Here is a 23,497-nt window from a genome sequence, read left to right as displayed (position 1 = left end):
TTCCAGAAAACAGTGACTTCTTTTCCTGAGAAAATGCATTAAATTCAGACATTATGCCTATTGGGAAAGCACAAAAGTTCTTCATTCCCAGTCAATCACATAAAAACAGTAAAACCATCATGAAATATACTAAGTCATTTTTCTTACTATTTTAAGAATACTATTTTTAAAAGCAAAAAAAAAAAGAAACAATATATGTGTGCATGTGTGTATATAGTGACTTTCTATTTATGTGCTGTATTTAGCCATTCTAAATAAGACTATTTAAATTCATGTGTTAATAGGCAAAGCCAAATCAAAACATAATAATTTTTTGCCACCTGTTCCCTCTACTCAGAGCTGAAATTTCACAGTCTGAAGGCAAAGTAGAGCCCTGTGCCTCTGCTTTGTACCCATATGTGATGCCAATGGCTGTATTCATAAAGACTCAGATCAGAATAGCCAAGTAATGTCAACTGTTAAGCAAATACCTTGCCTTCTATAAAAAAGAGATGACTAATTAACTCTTCAGGGGGATGTTCTTCTTTTAGTCATCTAACACAAATGTGTCTTCTTAGTAGAGACAAGAGAACAAAATAAAACCCTTACAATACAACTTTCTTAACACGCAGTCACACAGAGCTAACTCTATGAGCAGGGTAAGGAAGGGCATATATGCTCATCCTGTGAACTCTGCCCTTTGCCTGGCTTTTTATTTCCCTCAAAACCCAAAGTAGGGAGATAGGCAGAGGAGCGAACAACAGTTTCTTAGTGGGGTTCACATATTCTGTCTGCCTGGGAAATGACGGGTAAGGAGGACGCTAGAGCAACCAAGCCAGCAGGTGCTACCATCCAGGGCAGAAGCGACAGGAGCGCACCGACCTTCGGCATGCTGCAGCACCAGGAACACTGACTCCTCTGAGACGATGTACTTGTGCAGACACACCATGTTGGGCACGCAGCGGGGGATGATGGTCTTTCTGTTCCTGCTGGACTCGCTGCTTTTCCTCAGACCCTGACAGAGAACAAAAAGGTCAGTTGTACCCTCAGCTGCCTTTGGAGCCTGCTGTGCTCTGTGTTTATCAACCAAACTAATCTATCCGAGTTACTCCAGGCTTCAGAGAAACCACTCATCTGCTGCTCTATGCCCCTCAGTCCCTGGAGGCTGCGCTGATGGCATCTGGCCCGAATCCAGAGAACGGAAGATGCCACAAAGCTGCCATTAAAATCAATTACGTGGGTCAGTGTTTTTATTAGAGATGCTCTCAAACTAAGTCATCAGGATGACATGCAGTTATTTCTCTATGACCTTTTAAGTTTTATTTTACTTATGTACATCTTTTAAAGCAGGAGACATGTTCAAATTCCAGACATAAAAGATATTCCTAGATTAAACCAGCACATTTAAATTCTATTTCAAAATAGAACAAAGATTATGACAGTCTCCTCCAAAAGAAAAAGGTGTGTGTGTTTTCTGGGGTTACTCTATATTTTAAAAACAGCAAACTATCAATGATAGAATGTAATACTAATAAGAAAAGTGTTTTGGTATATGTCAATGTGACCCACTGCCATGCCTTATTGGCAAAAAAAAAAAAAAAAAAAAAAAAAAAAAAAACCAAACAAACAAAATTAATCACCTTCTGGATACTACGGAGATGTTTTAAGTTAGGATATTTTAGGATACGTGCTATCACAATTCATTCCAAAAACAATTTCAACAGTATAAAATTCAGAGTTTATCTTATTCATTTAGTTATAAATTAAACTACTGTATATATTGAATCAAGTTGAATTTAGATCAGAAGAGGACCAGAGATACAGAAAATGTTTTCCCCAACACCTGTAACAAAATTTCAGTTCTTAAGACATGCAATCATAGGGGCTGGTGAGATGGATCAGTGGTCTAAAACACCTACTTAGAATAAGCTTAGCAGAGCACAGCGACGGTGGTTCAATCCTCCAGCACCACATGCCAGCCAGCCCCGCCCCCTGGTGGACTGAGCTGGCCACATACACACACACACACACACACACACACACACACACACACACACAAATAAATAAATAAAATTTAAAAAAAAGAAATGCAATCATAATCAAGAGTGTGTGTGAGCTTCACAAATTGTATGAAATGCATTTGAGATGTAAACTACAAAAAATGATCTTTCATTTATCCAAATTATTTCCTCCACATTCTATAGCATAAAACTATTTTTAAATGTATGCCACAGCACTTATATTAACTGTGATAAAAAGACTAAAAAAAAGTTCACCATAAACAAAAGAAGTCAAGCACCCATGCAAAAAAATTAAATTTCTTTCCTTTCAAAAGTATAATTTGAACATAAATTTTACAATTCATTAAATATGCAAATCCTACTTACTTTTAAGATGAATGTCTGTTCTGTCCTTGTGTCCATAACAAGTAAAACCTACATAAAAGACATGAGTAATAATTTAATCATAATAAAAAATTAACAACTTCTGAAAATGAAGAGTCTGTGGGGGAAGTATAATTGAATACCCCCAAATTATTAATTTTTCAATAGATTTTTTTAAGAGTCAGAACTCATAGGATCAAAAGTCTCATCCATAACAGACGGCATGTAAGCAACTGCCTGACAAGCCAGGTCCTGAGTTTGATTTCTGGTACAAAAAACAAAGACTTCATTATGATTTCTTTTTCTAAAGGAGCCATATTTTTGGCATTTCTTAAACATAGAGAAAATATAACATGCTCACAATAGGGCTGTAATTCATATGTCTCGCTGCCAGGCGAGATATACCACCCGTGGTATATGCATGACTATCCCATCAGGAAGCACGGGACAGTTCCACACAGTGGCACATCCACCTGATGTGTCAGTCATAAATGTACATCCAGTGACTCAAGCAGGTGGAAACATGCTAAAGAATTTTTTCTTCATGGAACATACAAGATAAGGAGGAAGCAGTTTTTAAAAATAGCTCAAGTCTCAACATTCTTCTTGAAACCTCCTATGTAGCCACTTGATACCCAGTGGTCTTAGGAATTATAGCTCTTAGCACTGCCTCGACACCTGTATGGTACTATTTCTCTGGCCTGGACTGTCCCCAACTCCTCTTCTTACTATCAGCAAATCCCATCAGCTCTATCCCAAGGATGTATCCAGAATGAATTCAGCACCCCACGCAGAGACCAAGTCTTCACTCACCAGTAGCACTGGCTTTCCAACTGACCTCTGGCTTCTGTCTTTGGGGCCTTGTAGCGTCATCTCAAAATAGAAGCCAAGGTTTTCTTTTTCAGACATAAATTGGATCACACAGCTCCTCTGAGAGGAAAACTCTAACTCCACAAAATGACTTCAAGACCTTTCATAATCTCACATTCTGCCCCCCCCTTGAACTGTCACACACCCCCAGCTTGATGGCTAAGAGTGAACAGAGGCAAGAAATCACACTACCACATATCCTTTTCATTATTTCTACACACTGTGGCCAAGGCTGGCAAACTTTTCTCAAAGGGCCAGATGGCAGACACTTGAGTCCTGTAGGCCCAGTCAGTCTCCCCTGCTGCTTTTCAGGTCTGCCTTTGTAGCACAAAGGCAGCCACAAAACCCTGTTCCTCCTCCCCCGGTACTGAGTAAACCCACCCTCCATACAAGTCCTAAACTGAGTCACTTTGAGGTCGCCATCTCCTATTTTCAGGGCCAGTGACCAAGTCTCCTCACACGCAACTCTCTTAACCATGCTCTACTTTCACCTGTCACACTGTAAGCACCTACTACTATGTGCTACATGTTAACCATGTTAATGTGTAATGATGTTAACCAATGATGTTAATCCCTTCCACAACACAACTTTATCATTCCTATTGTATACACTGAAGACATTGTAGCTTCATAAAGTGTAGAAGCTATAATAGCAGATACTATTATGCACCATTTGTGAGGATTTAGTGAGGTAGTTGTAGCGAAGTACAGCCAGTGGTTACTATTGTTATCTCTGTCACCTTGCTTCTCTCTGAACCTCCCCCCTGCCACTTAGTGACAAATACTCATCTCTCCACATTCCCAGCAAATGTCCCTCTGTCTCCAGCACTAGCAGCTTTCTTCCTTTATTCTCCTACTTAGCATAGAGCTGACTTCTTTGATGGCATCTCTAGCTCTCTAAATTGGCTTATTTTTCACACATGTATCCCCAACCTGACTTCAAGCTCTTCACAGATATGCTTCAAGGACTCTGCAGGTGTAATCAGAAGATTACAGGAAGTTACCCAGGATCACCTTGATAGGTGCTATTGGATCACATCCACCTCTACGAGCAGAAAAGGGTCTCCTGCCAGAAGAAGGCAGGAAGGTAAATCAGAGATCAGAGTATAAGAAGGCTGTGTGATTGTTGGCTCTGAATCTAGACACCCAAAAGCAAGAACCCAAAGGGAAGTGTCTCGGAACTCAGAGCAAACCCAAAAAAGAACCCCAGGAACTTCTAGCAGGAAAGGCCAGCCCTCAGTGGACAGCCAGCAGGGAAACTGAGTTCAGACCCACAACTAGAGAAAGAGCATTCGGCCAACACCTCAGAGGAGCTCAGAAGCAGATTTTCCAGAGACTCCACTCAGGCACGCAACACAGCTTACACCTTGACTGTAGTCCAGTGAAGCCTGTAGCCCATTTCTGGTATACAGAACTTTCAGATAACACGCTGGGCTGTTTGAGTCTGCTAACTTGGCAATGATTTGTTAGGAAAGCAGGGGAGCAGAAGCACTATTTCTTGCATCACATTATGCTTTGTTTAGACATAGTTAATGCTCAGAAATATGTAGTAAGTGAATTCAGGTCTCTCAAAAGCTTAGAAGCAATATGGGAATGGAACTTAGAGAAGACTAAGGCAGGGCTAAGCCTTAGTCCACAGGACAAAAGATGAAGGCACAAGAGTGTGCCCGCTGGCACCATTCCTTTATTCCAAGGCACTGTGCTGGCTCTGAAAACCTAAACCGCATAATGCTCTCAATAACCAAACAGGTAGGTCTCTTTTATTCCAATGTTGCATGAAACTTAATTTACCCTGCTCATAAGGCTAAGAAGTGGTAGAAGTAAATTCAAACACAGGCAATCTGGCCCCAGAATCCTTCCTCTTTAGTTGCAGCTACGCTGTACAAAAACAGTATGACCTATTACTTATGTTTGAACACTGAAAGTTATACATAGTTGAAATATTGTGGGTGGGTAAGAGAACAGCCTAAAGTGTAATGAGAAAAATACAAAGAAAACATAGTGAATCTGAATCTGGAGAAAAAAAACACTTACGAGTCACATCTGTGCAAACCCCTAAAAGAAAACACGCAGCCCAAGGGCTGGGAAATGGCTGCTGAAGGTGAGACGTCCCGGGCAGTACTGCCTTAGGAGTGAATGTGGAAGACAGAAGCTAGCCTGCCCAAAATTAATAAGGGGCAAAAAGAAATAGGGATTCTACATAAAAACCTTTCAGTTGTGAAGGAAAGACAGAAGGAAAAATGCTATAATTAAAGTATTAGTGAGATCATCTGTCCAAAGAAAGGTTTGGATTTTTATTACTGCAGAAGGACAGACCTATTCTCTCGTGATCTGCCCAATGAGCTAGACTCACCATAAACCTTAAGCCTCCGCGGCACAGGGATGCATCAGTGGACTTATATCATGAATGCAAATAGAGGCCTTTCAGCCTCCTCTGTACAGAGGCAGGCTCAAACAGCACCTGTTGAATCTGGGATGGTATTTAGTGCTCCTCAAATCTCATTTATTTTTATGTCAAGTTGTGACTCTTTTAGATCACTCACCAGAAAACCAGTGGTACCTGACTAAGAAAAGCTCTAAGTAGGAAGCACGTCACTCGGCACAAGGCACCGAAGCTGTATGAGGAAATGAAGCCTCTCCACTGACTGAACAGAATACACCGGCATAACTCAGGAATAATACCTCTTTGCTGGCCTCACTTAGTCATGAAGCATGAAGCAGATTAGATAAAATGGCCAAATTAAGATGGATAAGCAGGGCTGGAAAGTGCTGTGTTGTTTACATTTACTTTCTTCTACCAAGTTTGTTTGCAACTAGACACCGTTCACATTGAGGCAATAAACACAAGAACATATGTGATTTTTTTAAAATGTGCCCTTTGACTGTCAATTTCTCCCAAACAGGTGTTGGCTAAATGATTATAAATTGGCCTCTGGATACACCTCTTCAACTGAGCCGTACAGGGCTAGCGATAATATAATTAGACCTAAAAACATCAGGCTGGTGAATGCTTTCCATCTGTTTGGCAATAATGTTTAGTTAACAATAGTCTTTAAAAGAAGCACCTTCAACTTCAGTTCTTAAAGTTATTTATAGAGCCATTCTTAACACACCAGCACCCCTGCTAACAAGAGCTTTAGCCACTTGGAAATTATTAGCCATACAGCTGTACACAAAGAGAAACGACTGCATTTAACATCTGTATCTTTCCAAATTTACACGCTTCAACCTCATTTAAAGTCATTTCTTAATGAACAGTGCTACGGTGCTGCATTAATATTATAGTTGCATGCACAAAGATCGTAAGGAGCCAAACATTTTTTTTAAATGCCAACAGTAGGCCAATCTGTAATGAAGCTGTCAGCATAAAGGACAAAATAATAGCTTCTTTAACCCTCAAACAGAATTTGTTCATTTGTAGACTAGAACACATCAATTTAAAAACTGCTCATGGGTTTGCTCACCTTTGTAAAGACAAAAATCTAATTTGTACTAATTTGATACAATTGTCTTTCCAATAAAAGGCTCCTAAAACCATCTTTTATTTCATGATAAAACAAGTGCTACAACTAAAACTGTCATGAAATAATTACCTTGTACAGTATACCTTTTGAGAGAATACAATGAAGGCATTTCTCCCTTTCATTTTCCACACTCACTTATCAGCACCATATTAGCATATGGCCTCACAGAAGCGCTTACTCCGTCTTTCCCATGCTGATAGAGAGGGGCACTGCTCCCAGTGGGGGAAGGGCAGAGCTCACTCCAGTACTAGCTTCGCCCGATCTTTGGTCCTGCCCTCACAGTGCAACTAGCCACTTGCTTTTCCTAACAGCAGCAGGAAAAGTTCCAGGGCATTAGAGAGCTGTCTTTTTTGCTGACCAGAATAAATAAGACCTAGTATGAAACCAGACACCACCCTGCAAAGACACAGTATAGAAAGCACACCCAAAACTCCAATGATGTTTTAAGCATGTAAAAATAAAGAACAAATTCCAAGAATCTTGAATTTGTAAGAATAAATCTGTTAAGAACAAATCCCAAGAAAAGAAAGGTAATATGCTACTACAAGGGTGCCATGAGCATGGTGAGAAGGAGGAAGAGTCCTCTGTAGCTGGGACCGACTGCTGCCCTTCGTGCTTGAAGCTTCAGGGATATTTAATGTAAATGTTGACCTTGGAAGTCTGAAAGTTCGGAAGAGAGAGAAAGAGACAGGGAGAGATGGAGGGAGGCAGGAAGAGGGAGGGAAGAACCTGGGTAACATAAGGGAACATCTGTCTCTATTTTGAAGGCTGTTCACAGTAGTCCAGAACAATTAATAAAAGTCTAAGAAAATGCTTAAGAGAAGCCCACAGGGATGGCTGCACTGGACAAGCAGGGTCAGCCCCTTCTCAGGGTCACAGCACTGCTCGCATTTGTTGGATGTACGCGGAATGGGACTTCAGCAGTGCAAGTCCCACTGCTGGGAATTCACATCTAAATCAGCATCCTGGAAAGGGAAGGTAAACACAATAAAGAACCACAAAAAATGCACAAGCTCAATTCTGCAAGTAAGACAGATTTTCTTACCAAAGTATCAGATGAATAAGGTTGTACTTATTACACTGTCTTTGAAAACTAGCACACACTCAACCTAACACCGTTACATGAGTTTTAACTAACCTCATGTTGCCACAGTAGGAGCTGGTAATGTCATCCTTCTGTAGAAACGGTTTTGAACAACACACAAGTTTAGAATACTAAAACTGTGCTTCCCACCTCTAATATCATCTGATATCAAGGGTTATTCTTGTTTTCTGTTTTTAAAAAGATCTCATTTTGTATTCTTAGGATACTCAAAATGTGTTTCTAACTCCACACCTTACTCACAAGGCAGCTCTTGTAAAACTGCAACTGGCAGAAAGCACCAGTATTATGTGCCCTTTCAGACCAACAACTCTCCCCATGGATCTCACTGCTGCCTGGCACCAGAAGGCTGTGACATTCCCTACACCACTGCACAGCGACTCCAAAGCAAAGGACATGCGCCCACAGTGCCGAGACGCCAATCTGTTCTTGGTTTCCTAAAAGTTGTGTCACTGATGATAAGAGAAGCTGGAAAGGTGAAATTTAGCATGGGGACTTATAACACTAGCTAAAGGATACTATCCCCCCCAGCTCTCAGCCATCTATTTTCAGTACCAAAAAACATAAAGGGAATCTCTAGGATTTAAGGTGAACAACAGCAAAAACAAAAAATAAACACCCTTGGGAATGGGAATCTTGCCAGTGCTTTACTTGTGCTGAAGCTTCCAACATAGCACATTACGACGAAGTAAACAGTCTAAACAGGTATCGCCCTGGGAGTGGACGGTAAAGCCAAGAATCACCATGTAACTTACAACAAAGTGAAAATGTCTCTCTGAAGTAGGTTTGAGTTTCCAACGCTTCTATTTAACCCAGAAATATCTTCAAAGGTTGAAGATAACAGACCAAATCTATTAGGACTATTTGGAGGTAGTAACCCAAATCTATGATTCTTTTTAGTAAGTAAAACCAAAAAGAAAAAAAAGTATACTTTATAAATATTTATCCAAGCTGTTGAAAACATCTCCTACTTCAGTTTATCTAGGTACCTTAGCCTCTTTATTGCCAAAGTGGGGTAAGGGCACAGGAAAAATCCAGGTTAGAAAGAACAAGGAACATAAATAAAAGTTGGTAAATAACTACTTTACAAAAAAACAACTAATTTTCATTTTCTTTAAATACCCAGACATTTGCAAAAGGTTTTAGTATGCTAATTTTTTAATTAAAAGGTATTTCAGCAGTGAAAGTGCTTTCATATGCACTACCAATTCTTCATCAAACGTTAACTTTCCAACTTAACACCAGTATAGCCGGTGGCAGCCTGAAGGTTTACCATCTGCTGCTACCCGAAGTCGCTGTGGCCACCTTCAGAACATATGCATCAAAGCACCAAGATAAGAGACTGAAGAAATCCTGCCTAAGTCAGCATAAGGGGGACGATGAGCCCAGAGGCGGGCAACAGGCAAGCAACCAGAAAACGCAAAGCACGAACCATCGCAGCCACCCAGAGAAAAGGCACCAAGGTCACAGGGGACTCTAACCGCTGATCAAAAAAGGCAATGGAAACACTGCTACGAAGGCAATAAGGCGAAGTCACTATGTGATGATTTTTCTTTTTAAAAATATAGATTAATCAGATTTTAGATCACATATGCTGGGTACAATGAAATATAAAATATAAAGTTTATTCAATCTATGAATAATAATAAAGGTATCTATTGTTCATGCAGTCACAAATAGGGTGCTTTTTCCAAAGGCTTGTTTCCCGGGGTTATCAAAACATCACTTAAAAAACCTGATGTCTAGTTATGCAGGGATGTCTTTGTACTTACCAAAATACCATTATTAAAATACCACTTTAAAAACCTGAGCTCGAGCTACTCAAGGATATCTCCACTTAAGGTACTGATCACATTAACCACAACACCTTAAAACAGAACGCCACTGTGGCTTATAAAAACAGAATCTCATGAACCTAACTTTGTTTAAATATTAACACTGAATAACCAAAATACTCATCTTAAAAGAAATTCACTAATATTAAATTTTCTTACATTTCATCTTTGTTCTCTGCCTTTAAATATTTTAAATGTAGTTAGAAGACCATCCATATATAAAATATTTTTTAGAAAATTATATAAAATATGTCATTTAATCTTGATTTTGAAGTGGCAAGAGATGCGGTGAGCTTGGGTTAATTCTAATTTTAAGCCAGATTTTATTTTTCTTCAAGACTTCCAAAGGGAATTAGTTATAAATTAATTTAAAACCAGGGCATTATTAAAACATTCATGTACTGTAACAATTGTCATTATAAAGCCCACCTGTCCTACCATCTTTTTAAACCTCAGTAATATAACCATAACCTGCTGAGGGCAACTATATATGGTTTCCATAATCTAACATAATACTGCATTGTGTGTGAATGCCCCATGTGAACTCAATTGATACCTGTGAATGCTTAGTAACTAGAATAATAATCATAATGTTTTTTAAAGATCACAGTGTGTCATTGGGATAATGGCTAAAAATAGTGCAAATGTTACCAGAATAACTTATCTTTCTAGAAATGTTATGAATATATTATGAGTCATAATACTAGAAAAAGAAAATAAGTATATTTTGCTACTATTACAACAGATTTGCAAATATAATTTACTCAAAATTCAAAAGCTAATCATTTGCACATTGTTTCATTACCCTACAGGGCAGTAAAACATGGTTCACAAAGTTTTTTCTCTAACTAATATTAGGATCAGAAAAAATAAAGAGCAATTTTAATGTTTCTGCAGCAGAAAGCAACAAATTGATTTTAAGGATACATGGAGACACAAGAGGCCTGGAACAGCTAACACAATATCAAAGGGGACAACAAACAGAACTAACACTGTCCAGCTCCAGGACTAGTATGAACTTACAGGAATGAAGAGAGGGTGGTACTTGCTAAAGAACAGACAAATAGTCTGGGGATGCAGCTTCCTTATGCCCAAGGTCCTGTGTTTGAAATTCAGTGGTGCCCCAAAAAGAAAAATAAATCAAGGCAATAGAACAGAGAGCCCCAAAACTGACCCACATAACTATGCCCAGCTCATTTTCACAAAGATACAAAAAACACAATTTTGAAGAAATGGTATTAGAACAACAGAATATCCACATGCAAAAAAAAAAATGGGGAAATTATGCACAAACCTCACACCCTGCACAAAAATTACCTCAATGTGGATCACAGGCCTACATGTAAAAAGTACTATAAAATACTATGGAAAAAACCCAGATGTCCATGAATACAGTAATGGCTTGTTAAATACAACATCAAACTCACAACCCACCCATGAATAACCGATGAATCTCATTAAAAGTTAACAACTTCTGCTCTGACAAACTCAACTGTGGTGGTTGACACACTGTGTCAACTTGAGCTGTGGGAAGCTTAGTTGGATGGGTTTGGTGATTCCATGCTCCAAGGTGTGGGGCCCGCCCTAGAGCAACTCCGCACAAAAAAGAGGTATATACAGGGGTTGAGGAAGTTTCTGCATACCCCGCTTCCTTGGCGGACTTCAATCCTCGCAGCTGCACAGTGCGCCACTTTGGAGGCGCTCAGAGCTTCGCAGCAGCCACCACCACTTCCTTGGGAAAGCTCCAGTCTTCGCAGTAGGTGTGGAAGGAAGAGAGAGGCTTGATAGATGCCTCAGGTGCTGCTCCTCTTCTGCTCTTCGTTATTTTCTGCTGCCCTCTGCCTTGGAGCCAGCTGAGTATGGACTGAAACTTCCACTCACTGTGAAATAAATAAACCTTTCCTTTCTGAATTTTGGGTGTCGATATCTTGGCCCAGTAACAGGAGAAAAGTAACTGAGATCACATCAAGAGAAGGCGAAGACAAAACACTGACAAATGTTTGTAAAAGATACATCTAATAAAGGATACTATTATCCAAAATATACAAAACCCTTAAAACTCAAAAATTAGAGAACAAACAATCCAAAATGGTCCCAAACATGGCTGGAATTGAAGAGCACTACAGGAAGCGAAGTAAGTTAAGCACAAGACAAACACTACATCTTCTCACACTGAGCTTACAAAGTTGACCACACTGAAGTAGAGTAGAGTAGCAGTTCCTAGGTGGAAGGGGTAGCAATGCAGAGGGGATGGTTAGCAGAAAGGTGCATTTAATAAGTGGAATAGGTAGGATAACTCTTCATATTTTATGGCAAAATAACACAACAATGGTTGGCAACAAATAATTATGTTGTTTCAAAACAGCTAGTATCTGTAGATTTTGAATAGTCTCAATATAAAGAAATGATAAATGTCCGAGGTTATATCAACGTTCTGAGGTTATATCAATTACGCTAACCTGGCCATTATATGTTATATACATGTGCTGAAATGTCAAATGGTACTCCATAAATACATAATTATCACATACCAATTACAATTTTTAAATTTAAGTTTTAAAATGTGGCAAAGACTGAGACCTCACCAAAGATGAGGGGGAAAGTGCACAGGAAATAATGCTCAGCATTATATATCATCACAGAAAGGCAAATTAAACACCTCTATTGGAATGACCAAACTCCCAGGAGACTAATGCCACATGGCGATGAGCACGAGCAAGCAGAGCAACAGGAACTCTCATTCACGTGTTGTGGAGGGAACGACATGGTACAGCCACGTGGGAAAACAGGCTGGCAGTTTCTTACAAAACTAAACACAGTCATGTATGATGCAGCAACTGTGTTCCCCAGTAGCTACCCAAAGGAACTGGTATGGCCACAGGAAAATCTGCACATGAATGCTTTGTATCAGCTTTATTCAAAATCACCAAAACTCAGAAGCAGCCAAGATGTCTTTCAGTGGGGACATGGATAAATAAACTGGTACAATACAATAAAAGGATACTGAGCACTAAAAAGGGCAATGAGCTACCAAGCCATGAAAAGAAACAGAAACTTTAAATGTAAATTACTGAGTGAAGGAAGTCAATCTGAAAAGGCTGCATACTGTATGAGTCCACCTCCATGACATTCTGGAAAAAGTAAAACTAGGGAGACAGTAAAAAGCTCTGAAGTTATCAGAAGCTGAGGAAGAAGAATGGGAGCAGCCGAGCACAGAGACGGTTTAGGCCAGGGAAGGTACTCTGAATGATACTGTGTGGTGGCTGCAACACCATCATACACTTGTCCAAACATGCAGAATGTGTACTACACTAAAAGTGAAGCCTATGTGTACTCAGGACTACTCAAACTCAAACCTTAGACTAATTCAGCAGAGCTGAATTACACAAGAAATGATTCAAGAAGCAGGCAGCCTGTAGAATCAGAACAGGGTCAGAGAACTCCGCAGAGCAACATGCCAAGCAGCACATATGGCAGAAAAAGGAAGTGAGGTTCAGAGGCAGTCAGAAAGGCTGCAGCTCAGCATCTGCTGTATTTGTACCCGGTCTCATCTCCTGGCCTTCAGCAACTGAGTACTGCAATTGGCTGAGACTCAGCTAAGTGTTACAAATTTTGCACTGTATGTAGTTTAGATCTTGAGTGTCCCTCACTCCCCACAAAGGTCCAAGTATTGTAACTTTGTCCCCAGCCCATGGTATGGTTGGGAGATAGTGGGATTTTCAACAGGTAAAATGAGGTTAAGCCAAAAGGAGTGTCCCAAAAAAAAAAAAAAAAAGGAGTGTCCCATGCAGGAGACACTGTGCTATTTTCTTTTTTCTTCGCAGCTACCATGAGGTGAAGAGGCCTCCTCCACCATGTGGTCTACCACGATGTATTGGGCTACACGGCCCAAAGCAACAGGGCCAATTGAACACTGGCTGAAATTTCTGAAACTGTGAATCAAAATCAACATTTCTTTTTTTTTTAAATTGATTATCTCAGCTACTCTGCCACAGTGACAGAAAGCTGATGAACAAAGGGTACTAGTAAGTTATTTCTTCAATCTGTTTCTATAATAAGTTAGGCTACAGTTCCTTATATAAGGACTCAGGTACAGAGGCTTCCTCAGGCTAAACTTAATTCAATCAGACTGTGACAATGATACACCAAAACCAATGTGGACACATCACCTTTAACAAAGGTACTGTGCTGGTGGGGAACTTTGATAATGGGGGAAGCTGTGCATGTGAAGCAGCAGAGAGGTTGGGGACCAGTATGATTCAAGAAGCAGGCAGCCTGCAGACCTTTCTCTCAATTTTGTACCTTTCTCTCCATTTTGCTGTGAACCTAAAACTGCATTAAATAAAATATTTTTTTTTAAATGTTTGTCTACTTCCCATCTAAAAATTGGTTGGCCAAGCAGCTGGATTATGGGGCAAATAACTAACCCTAGTTCTCCCCTAACTCATGCAAAACACAGGTTATTCTCTAGTAAGTAATCCAGGGAGTAATTATTTCAGCCACAAACATGAATTCAAAATCTCTTATATTCATGAGTCAAGTGTCAATGAATGTGAGCCTGCCTCCCTGATGTCTCTTACTAGGAAGTGAGGTTAATGACTTAGTGAACAATAAATCTATCACAGAAATGCCTTTTATATATATGAAAAAGGAGTTTTACTTTGTGTATTTTTTCAAATCCTAGCCTATACATCTATTACTTCACACAACCTGCTTCCAAAGGACGTGGTGTGTCTTTGTAAGGAAACTCGATATAAATGCAGCAAAAGGCAGAATATAAAAGACAGAGAACTTGGGTTTAAAGCAGAATTGCTAAAGAGCTAGAAAAACAACCACTTAGGAAGCTCTTCTCAAATCCAAATGCTTTAAAAGCTAGGTCTCTACACCTTTGTCATTCTCATACTGATTGTCTGTTTTCTGTTTTTGTGAAGAACTTGCCCAAGGCCATAAAGAGATTATGCTACACAGAGGTGAAAACTCCAAAGTTCTGGGTTTGTAGGCCTAAATTCAACTCACGCCATTCAATTCCATAGTGAATCCATTTATTCTGTATCTCTAGCTTAGATTCTTAAATCCACTTGAGATGAAAACTTGACATTGTTATATTTAGATGAAAAATAATTCAACTGAAGGTATAGTCTACGACACTCAGCTTAAAGTCTTTATTTGCATCTGCTAGAAAAACCTAATACTCTAATGTTGATGTAAACTATCTCACCATCCATTCATAGCCCGGTTTAATATTTTTATTCTCATGCTAGAGGTGCTCTAAAAATATGTATCAACTTGAGTAACTGCTAATTCTCTAGGGAGTAGCAAATACAGCTGCACAATTCTCTTTTACACTGTGTTGTAAGTGCACTGCGAAAACAGACAACAGATCCCCTCTCTCATGATCATGGACACAGAGACAACAACTGCAAGTCAGTCAGTGCAGTACACACCCACCTGCGCTGCCCAAGTCAAGGCAGCCTGACTGCAAACAGGAAAAATGTTTCCAGGGCAAGGAAGCTTTAAACATTTATTTTAAAATGTTTTTAATGAGTTTGTACTTTTGTAGCAGATGGAGCTACAGTCTAATACTGATTAAACTTTAACAGCATTTTAATATGACTTACAAAATGTATTCATGTTTTTGGAAACTTCCCCCAAATTTTAAAGAACATATGAAACACAAAGGTACAGCACTCTTTCTCCAATGTGATGGTTTCCCTGGCTGCGCCTGCTCGCCACACGTAGTGGTGCTTCAGGGAGGGCTGGGCCAGTGGGGGGAGCAGGACGGCTCTGGCAGTCTTGGGTCCACAATACACTGTTGCTCTGATGCCGAGAGTGCAGGGCAGACTCCCACATGACTCCAAGCTCAACAAGCGTCCTGCACACTGTCTCCTTCTGCTCCCTTCAAATTCCCTCACAGCAAGTCTGCTTAGGGCCAGGGATGTGATCAGTGGTAGCGTGCTTGCCCAGAGTGTTCAAGGTCTGGTGTTCCATCTCTAGCACCACCAAATAAGTAGGCCGTATGATCAAAAACCACAGTGAATGTTAAGTCCTTCTTTAAAAAATGTATTAGAGTGAAAGACCCACATATTTTAATTCCCTTCAAAATGTCCTCGCTTTGAACACACTTTTCCCATCAGTCTTGCTTCAACCTTCCAAGACCACTAAAGAAGCAGTGCTGGAAGTCCTCTCTCCTAAGTGTCTTCACTTGTGCCATTATGACTGCCTCAATGTCCTCAATCAGTTCAAAACATTTACCCTTCCTGCTCATTTTGACTCTGGGAAGAGCCAGAATTCACACAGAACCAGATCCAGTGAATAAGGTAGATGTGGACACATCACAATAATATTAGGAGGCTGGCTTTCTTTTGGAATGGACTCAGCAGAGTATTTACTATATTTTTTATCACACTGTGCGAAAACATTCAAAAAGAAAACTTACAGAACTGCTTCAGAAAGTGACAAGAAGGGCCTAACCTCTCTGGCCTAGTGGTATAAGCCTAGCACAATGCACCCCCACCCCCAACACAGCACTGCAAGTGGCCAAGAGTGCTGCGCCCTGGCAGCTGAGGGCAGGTTTTGCACAGGACCCACTCTGCATCTGGCACCTAAATTTAGAAACACATGAATGGACAGCCACAGAATGTGGTACTGGAACAGTGAAAATCAACAATCTTGCACAGAAAGTTTTGGGAGATGTTTACCATAGCCTGCCGGAAGTTGGGACAAAAGTGAAAAAAGCAGGTCTGGCCCTTTGGAAAGTGTGAACCCTATTCTCATCTATCAGGAACAAATGAAATTAAAGAAGCCCTTGAAGAAGTTCCAGAGTGTGTCCATGGGTCCTGTTCTGAAGAAGGTTGGCCACTAAAGGTAACACTAACCCTTCAGAACTAGATAGACTCTTAAGGCAAAGAAGGGTATGAGAAACGTATAAGGTGTATTGAGGAGTGAAAGCATCCCTAATAAACCAGTATGAAATACCTTTCATAAAAAGTGGCAAGAGTGCCAGGGAGATAGCTCAGCAGCATAAGTGTCTGCCTGGAAAGTGGGAGGTCCTGAGTTTGATCCCTAGTACCAGAAAGAAAAGAAGTGTGTTTGAAGCAAGGAGGGTATTTTGAGGGGGATTAAAGGCAATCCAGGACCAGGGACATAGCTGGGTGGTCTAAGCGTCTGCCTGGCAAGCACAAGGACCCAGGTTTGATCCCCAGTACCACATGCCACTGAAACTGGGCATGGTGACACATGCCTATAATCCCTGCACTGAGAAAGCTGAGACAGGAAGATCACTATGAGTCTCAACTATGTAGTGAGACCCTGTACCAAATCAACCAATCAATCAATCAATCAATCTTTAAAAAGAAAGATAATCCATACTTTACAGTAAACAATTTTTTAACTTAATTAAGCATACACCATGGTTTTTGGTCACCCCACACACTCGTGGGCATTTAAGGAATCTGAAGGCTCTGAAAGAGGCAAAGAAGCCTCCTCAAGACCACTGCACAACATGACACAGAAGTCAAGGTAACTAAAAGGACAGAAGCAAAAGATAATTTAGATCAAACAGCCAAGAAAAGTGAGGGTTCTAAGAGAAGCTAACATGAAGGATGAGAAGGAGTTAAGTGAAGAGAAAGGCACTCCAGAAGGATGGGCAAAACACAACACATTTACATGCCTTCAGGCCCACATGTGCAAACATCGTATTGTCTCCTTAGCATGAGAACCTGAAAGAGAAAAATGGAATCTGAAAGATACAACAGATACTGAGAAAAGGGAATCAACTTATTCAAAAGGAGTTACTGTGCTGAGGAGAAAGACAGGAAAGGGAGTGGGGGAAAGAGATTTACCTATGTATGTAAGCAGGATGGTTTGGACAACTATACTGTGCATTTCTGCTGATCTATGGAAAGGAGCAGATAATATTGAATTTGTTTAATCTCCTTTTTTCAACAGTTTGTACTTTTTCTTTTCTTAATTTCTTAATACTTTTTTTTCTTTTTTTCTTTCTTCCAATTTTACATGCATTTATGTGGTAATTTGAATAACTGGTTGGAAGACAACAACATGTATTACAACAAATATTGTGAAATTTGTATTACTTTGCTAAGTGAAATTCTGTATCACTTGTAATTTTTTGTTTTAATTCTAATTTGTACTCTCTTTAATTTTTTTTTTTTTTTTAATTTAAAAAAAGACAGGATAGCCCAGTATGTGGCTCTGGTGGTTTGGGGTGGGGGTGGGGAAACTCAGCTGAGAATCAATAGAAAAAGGAGAGACTGGTCATATGGGCTCCATAAGGGCTCCATATGCTTACTTAGGAAGATGAACTTTGTCCTAAAATCTATGTGAAGGTAATATAAGATGTTAAGCAAGAGAGGCATCCATCTTGGAAGCTCATTTTATAAGCCATCAGTTTTATAAATAGTTATGGCAGCAACAGTAAATCAGAAAAGTCAGACTATAGGAAAATAATAGTACATTTTAAGCACGAAATTTTTTAAACAGTTTAAATTTTAATCTTACAAATGATTTGAGTTGCCTGAGTTTTATTATGAAACCCAGGTAAGGCAAAATGGATTGAATATAACTATTAGAACTCCAAGGCAGGGGATAGATCTGCAATGGTCATTTTAGCTAAACATTAGTCCAATAGGACTCAGCCATATCATGTTTGTTTATTTATTTATTTTTGATACCAGGGATTGAATTCAGGACCTTGTGTTTGACAGGCAGGTGCTTAAGCCACTGAGCTATCTCCTCAGCCCATATCATGTTTTTTTAAAAATAAGTTTATTAAGCAGTTATGAAGGACAACAATGACATGCTGACCAAAATTGTGAACATCAAGAAACTGAAAGGGCAATATAATATGTTAAATATAATACTCTCGGTAAACCAAGGCCTACCTCCTGGAGTTCTTTTTTTTTTCTTGTTGACTTTACAGCTTGACATTTAAATCTTTCATTCATTTTGAATTAATTTTTGTATAATATGCAAGAATCAGGTCAAGGTTCATGCTGGAGTCAAAGGATATCCAACTGCTCTAGCAGTATTTCTTGAAAAGACTTCTATTCCTACACTAAATGCTTTACACCTTTGTCAAAAATCACCTGGCAACATTATGGGGAAGTTTCTGCATTCTCTATCCTACTGCACTGATCTAGCTATCTCTCCATAGATGGTCTTGATTGTTGTAGCTATAAGTCAAAAAATGAAGCAGAGTTCCCTGGTGTGCCATGCTGGCCCCACCCCTGGGCCCACTGAGACAACGCTTGAGACTGTGCATGGTGGTGCTCGCCTGTAATCCCAGAACTTGGGAGGCTGCAAACAGGAGGATCACTACAAGCCTGATCTATAAAGTGAGACCCTGTAGACCCTGCCTTAAATACAGAAAGAAAAAAAATATATATTAAATGAAGTACAGTAACTATAACACTTTTTTTCAAGATGATTTATAGCTATTCTAATTCCTGTAATTTCCCACATAAATTTTAGAATAATCTAGTTTATTTCCACAAAATACCCTGTGAACTTGAGGAATTGTGTTAAAACCATGTATCAGTTTCAGGAGAATTTACATAGGCATTATTTGATTATAAACCTGTTTCCTCAATTACACAGCACTTTGATTTCTTTCATCCATATTATGAAATGTATACCACAATAGTGCTGTACATATCTTGTTAGATCTATGCCAAGTAATTCAATATGTTTAATTCTAATTTTCACAGGCTGCCAGTGTACAGAAATAAATAGGCTTTTAATTATATATTATATTTAGAAACTTTGCTAAATTTACTTTAGTGCTTTGGTAGATTGATTTGTTCTGTTTTTTAAGACCACATCTTGCTATGTAGTTCAGACTGACTTTGAATTTACTATGTAGCCCAGGCTGGCCTCAAACTCACTGTGACTCTCCTGGCTCAGCCTAGACAGTGCTGGGATTACTGAGACACCATGTCCAGCCTAATTCCTTATGTGTAGACATTATGATGTTACCTTTACACAGGGACAAGTAAATTCCTTCTGTTTCAATCCCAATGCCTTTTTTTTTTCCTTTATAGCACTGTTTGAAACTTTGGGTCATATGTTGAATAAAAGAGATAGAGCAGTTAGACATTCACCATTAAGTATGATGCTCCTTTTAAGGTTTCCGGAGCTGTTCTTTACCAGGTTAAGGAAGCTTCTCCCCATTTCCAGCTTTTAGAGAGGCTTTTTTTAAATGAACTGGATTTGAATTTTCAAATGCTTGCATTATTGATGTGATCATGTGACTTTCCTTATATTGTTAATATGGTTTAATTAAATGGACTGATTTTCAGCTTTGTATCCACTTCACTTGATCACAGTACTTAATTCTTTTTAGATATTGCTAATTTCTGCTAATATTTTGATGGAATTTTTATCTACATTTATGTATTGGTCTGTAGTTTTCTGATATATACCACTTTTATTTTGTTATCAGAGCAAAACTGGCCTTGTAATGAACTGGGAATTGTTCCCACTTCTTCCACTTTTAAGAAGAAACCATGTAAAATTTGTGCTAACTCTTCTTTGAAGGCTTGGGATCTCTGGTGACCCAGATGAGCCTCAACATTCCACGTTAGGAATATTTTAATTGTATGTTCTATCCCCTTAACAGTTCTAGAGCTATTCAAATCTTCTATTTCATGCTGCCTTGTAGTTTGTGCTTTTCTATGAATTGGTCCATTTCATCTAAATTACCAAATTTACATGTGCAGGCTTGTTTGTAATATTCCCTTGTTAGGGTTTTGATGTCTGCATGATATTTCCCTGTTTCATTTGCAATGATGGCAATTTGGGTCTTCTTTCTTTTTGCTTTTTGTCAGTTTTGCCAGTAGTTTGTCAATTTTATTGATATTCACAAAGAACCAGATTAGTGTTCCAGATTTTATTTTCTCTATGGTTTTCATTTACAGTTTTCATTGATGTCTATTCTGAACTTTACTTCATTCCTCTTGCTTGATTCAGGTCTGTTGTCTTCTTTTTCTAGTTTCTTAGGTTAAAATCTTATGTTATCGATTGTGACTTTTCCTCTTTATTGACATGAGCACTTACTACTACAAATTTCTCCCAGCACAGCTTTAGCTTTGTTCTATAAATTTTGATATATTCTGCTTTTATTTCCACTCAACTATATGCATTTTTATCTTTTGTTTATATGTTTTATTTATATTTATTTATTTATTTATTTATAGGGTCCTGTTATGCAGCTTGGACTCATAGTGACCCTCCTGTCTCAGCCTCCCCAGTGCTGGGATTATAGGCATGTGCCACCACACCCAGTTTAAGTGGCCAGCACAGCATGCGGTACCAGGGATTGAACTCAGGTCCTTGTACTTGCCAGGCAGATGCTTAAACTGCTGAGCTATCTCCCCAGCTCAATTATATGCATTTTTAAAAGTTCCCTTGAGGGTTTCTCTTTGATCTATGAATTACTTTGAAATGTGGCCTTCAGTTTCTAAATACTTGGAGTTTTCTATTATTTTTCTGGTATTAACAGTTTAATTTAGGTGTGGTAGGAGAATACACTCTGTATAATTTCAATTCTTTCAGATTTGCTGAAGTTGGTTTTTGGTCCCAGAAGTTATCTCTCTTGGTACATCCTTCACAGGCCCTTGAAAAGAATGGTATTCTGCTGCTGAGAGGAGAGCAAGGGCTCTATAAAGGTCAACTGTGTCATCTTGTTTGATGTTGCCATTAGGTTCTTCTAGATCCTTGCTAGTTTTCTGTACAGTTGTTAATGGTTGAGACAGAGTGTGACATCTCCAATTATTCTTATAGATTCAGCTATTTCTCCTTTCAGCTTCATAAGGTTTTGCTTCATATCATTTTATAACTCAAATGTTTGGTGCATCCCTACTGAGGACTTCTGTGTCTTCTTGTGGACGAACCCTTTTATCATACATTGTTCCTCTGTTTCTGATCATTTCCTTGCTCTGAAGTCTTGTTCATCTAATATTAATGTAGTCATTCATATTTTCTTTATTAACATTGTCTCAGTTACTTTTCTCTCTTGATGGGACAAAATACCCATCACCCAGAATTAAGGAAGGAAAGGTTTATTTAGCTCACAGTTCATGGAGGTTTCACTCCCTGCTCTGCTGGCTCTAAGGCAGAGTGGCACAAGGCAGATGGCAGCAGCGTATGGCAGCGGAAAGCAGCAGAGAACAAAGGGAAGAGCAGGAGCTGGGGCAGCTCTTAACCTTCACTCCAGTCCTTACATTTGTATGCAGATTATCGGCCTCAGGGCAGGTGTAGCACTCACACCCATCAGCCTAGCACTGGATCATTAATTAATCATAAACTGTAGAAGCCATCCCATGACTGCACGAGGCTTTAGGGGGGACACCTAGACAAAAACCATAACAAATGTTTACATGGTAAGTTATATTCTACTCTCCTATTTTCAACCTATCTATATCATTGTATTTGAATGAGATTCTTATACATACCATAGAGTTGAGTCTTATTTTTAAAACACTCTGCTAATCTCTGTTTTCTTTAATTGGTACATTTATATCATTTACATTTAATGTAACTGATATGTTAGGACTTAAATTTGTATTTTGTTTGTGTTCATTTGTTTTCCACTCCTGTCTTATGAATTAACTGAATTTTTTGAATTCCACATTAGTTATAGTTTTTAGTGTATCTTGTACAAAGTTCTCATTGATTTCTCTAGTTAATATATAATATATACATAAATAACCACAATCTATGAGAATTATCATTTTATCAATCAAGTATGGAAACCTTTTCTCCCTTACAAAGATATCTCTTTCCTCTCCCTCATTTATAATTGTTATAAATATTTTCTCTATATACATGTAGAATTACATCAGATAATATTAACATTTTTGCATGGACTACAAAATATAATTCAGAAAAGTGAAGAAAAAGGAAGTCTTATTTACTAATATGGTACTCTCTCCATTGTAATTTTTTTCCTCCTAATAGTACAAGATTCCTGCTTTTATCCTTTCAATTTTAGAAGACTGCCTTCAGCTCTTCTTTAATGATAGGCTTGTTAGTGGCAAGTTCTTTTTGTTTCTTCATCTAAGAATAGTTTGATTTCCCCTACATTCCTGAAAGATATGAGACGTGATAGAAAACACAGCATGTGTTTAAATTTTTAAAAATTAGAGTAAAAGATACCCCACCACTGTTGAGCTCCAAAATGGTTCCTTGCTTTGAACACTTATCCCAACCTTCTTGCCACTTTCTTAAGCAGTTCTAGAAGTCTTCTCTCATGAGTATCCTGAGTTGCAGTGTCATGGCTGCCTCAATGTCCGCAATGGATACAAAACACTTAGCTTTCAGGGCCACTTTGAGCCAGAGGTTGCACAGTGACAGATCCAGAAAATAAAAGAGGATGAAGACACAATGTCATGTTTTTACAAGTCTGCCTTGCCATTGGCTGGCACTTAGCAGCATTCACTGTGGTTTTTATTACACCTCAAAAAGCTACTCAGGAAAGAAGAAGTCTACAACCACTTCAGAAAGTGGCAAGAATGATAGATAAGCATGTTCGATGCATGAGAGGTAGAAGGGATTTACCGGCAACATGTCTTTTACTGTCATCAAATTTAATTTTAAAATGTGCACTATTTTTCTATTATCTTTCCTACTTTCACAGTCTATAAAATCTGGGTTGCAGTTCTTTCTTTTCTGCACTTAAATGTTATACTGTCTTTCTGGTTTCTATGGTCTCTAACAAGAAATTGTCATTGGACTGTTTGTTGTTTTTTTTTTTTTTTTTTTTTTTTTTTGGTTCTTGTTTTCTTA

General features: G+C 38.9%; 1 protein-coding gene across 4 annotated transcripts in view; it reads right to left on the bottom strand.

Moving 5' to 3' along the window:
• Rps6kc1 (ribosomal protein S6 kinase C1) overlaps positions 1 to 23,497 on the bottom strand; it is a 174,312-nt gene that overhangs the window by 40,734 nt on the left and 110,081 nt on the right. For all 4 annotated transcript variants that reach the window (XM_023710212.1, XM_023710208.1, XM_023710209.1 and 1 more), the window contains 2 exons: positions 2,367 to 2,414; positions 862 to 994 (listed from right to left, as the gene is read on the bottom strand). In XM_023710212.1, the coding sequence (XP_023565980.1) occupies positions 862 to 994; positions 2,367 to 2,414 (181 nt within the window). The remainder of the gene's footprint in view (positions 1 to 861; positions 995 to 2,366; positions 2,415 to 23,497) is intronic.

This window comes from Octodon degus, unplaced genomic scaffold (genome assembly GCF_000260255.1).
Source record: "Octodon degus isolate 3935 unplaced genomic scaffold, OctDeg1.0 scaffold00017, whole genome shotgun sequence".
In the NCBI taxonomy this organism is placed as follows: Eukaryota; Metazoa; Chordata; class Mammalia; order Rodentia; family Octodontidae; genus Octodon; species Octodon degus.
Note: the sequence above shows the minus strand (reverse complement) of the source record. Positions and strands in the feature narration are given on the sequence as shown.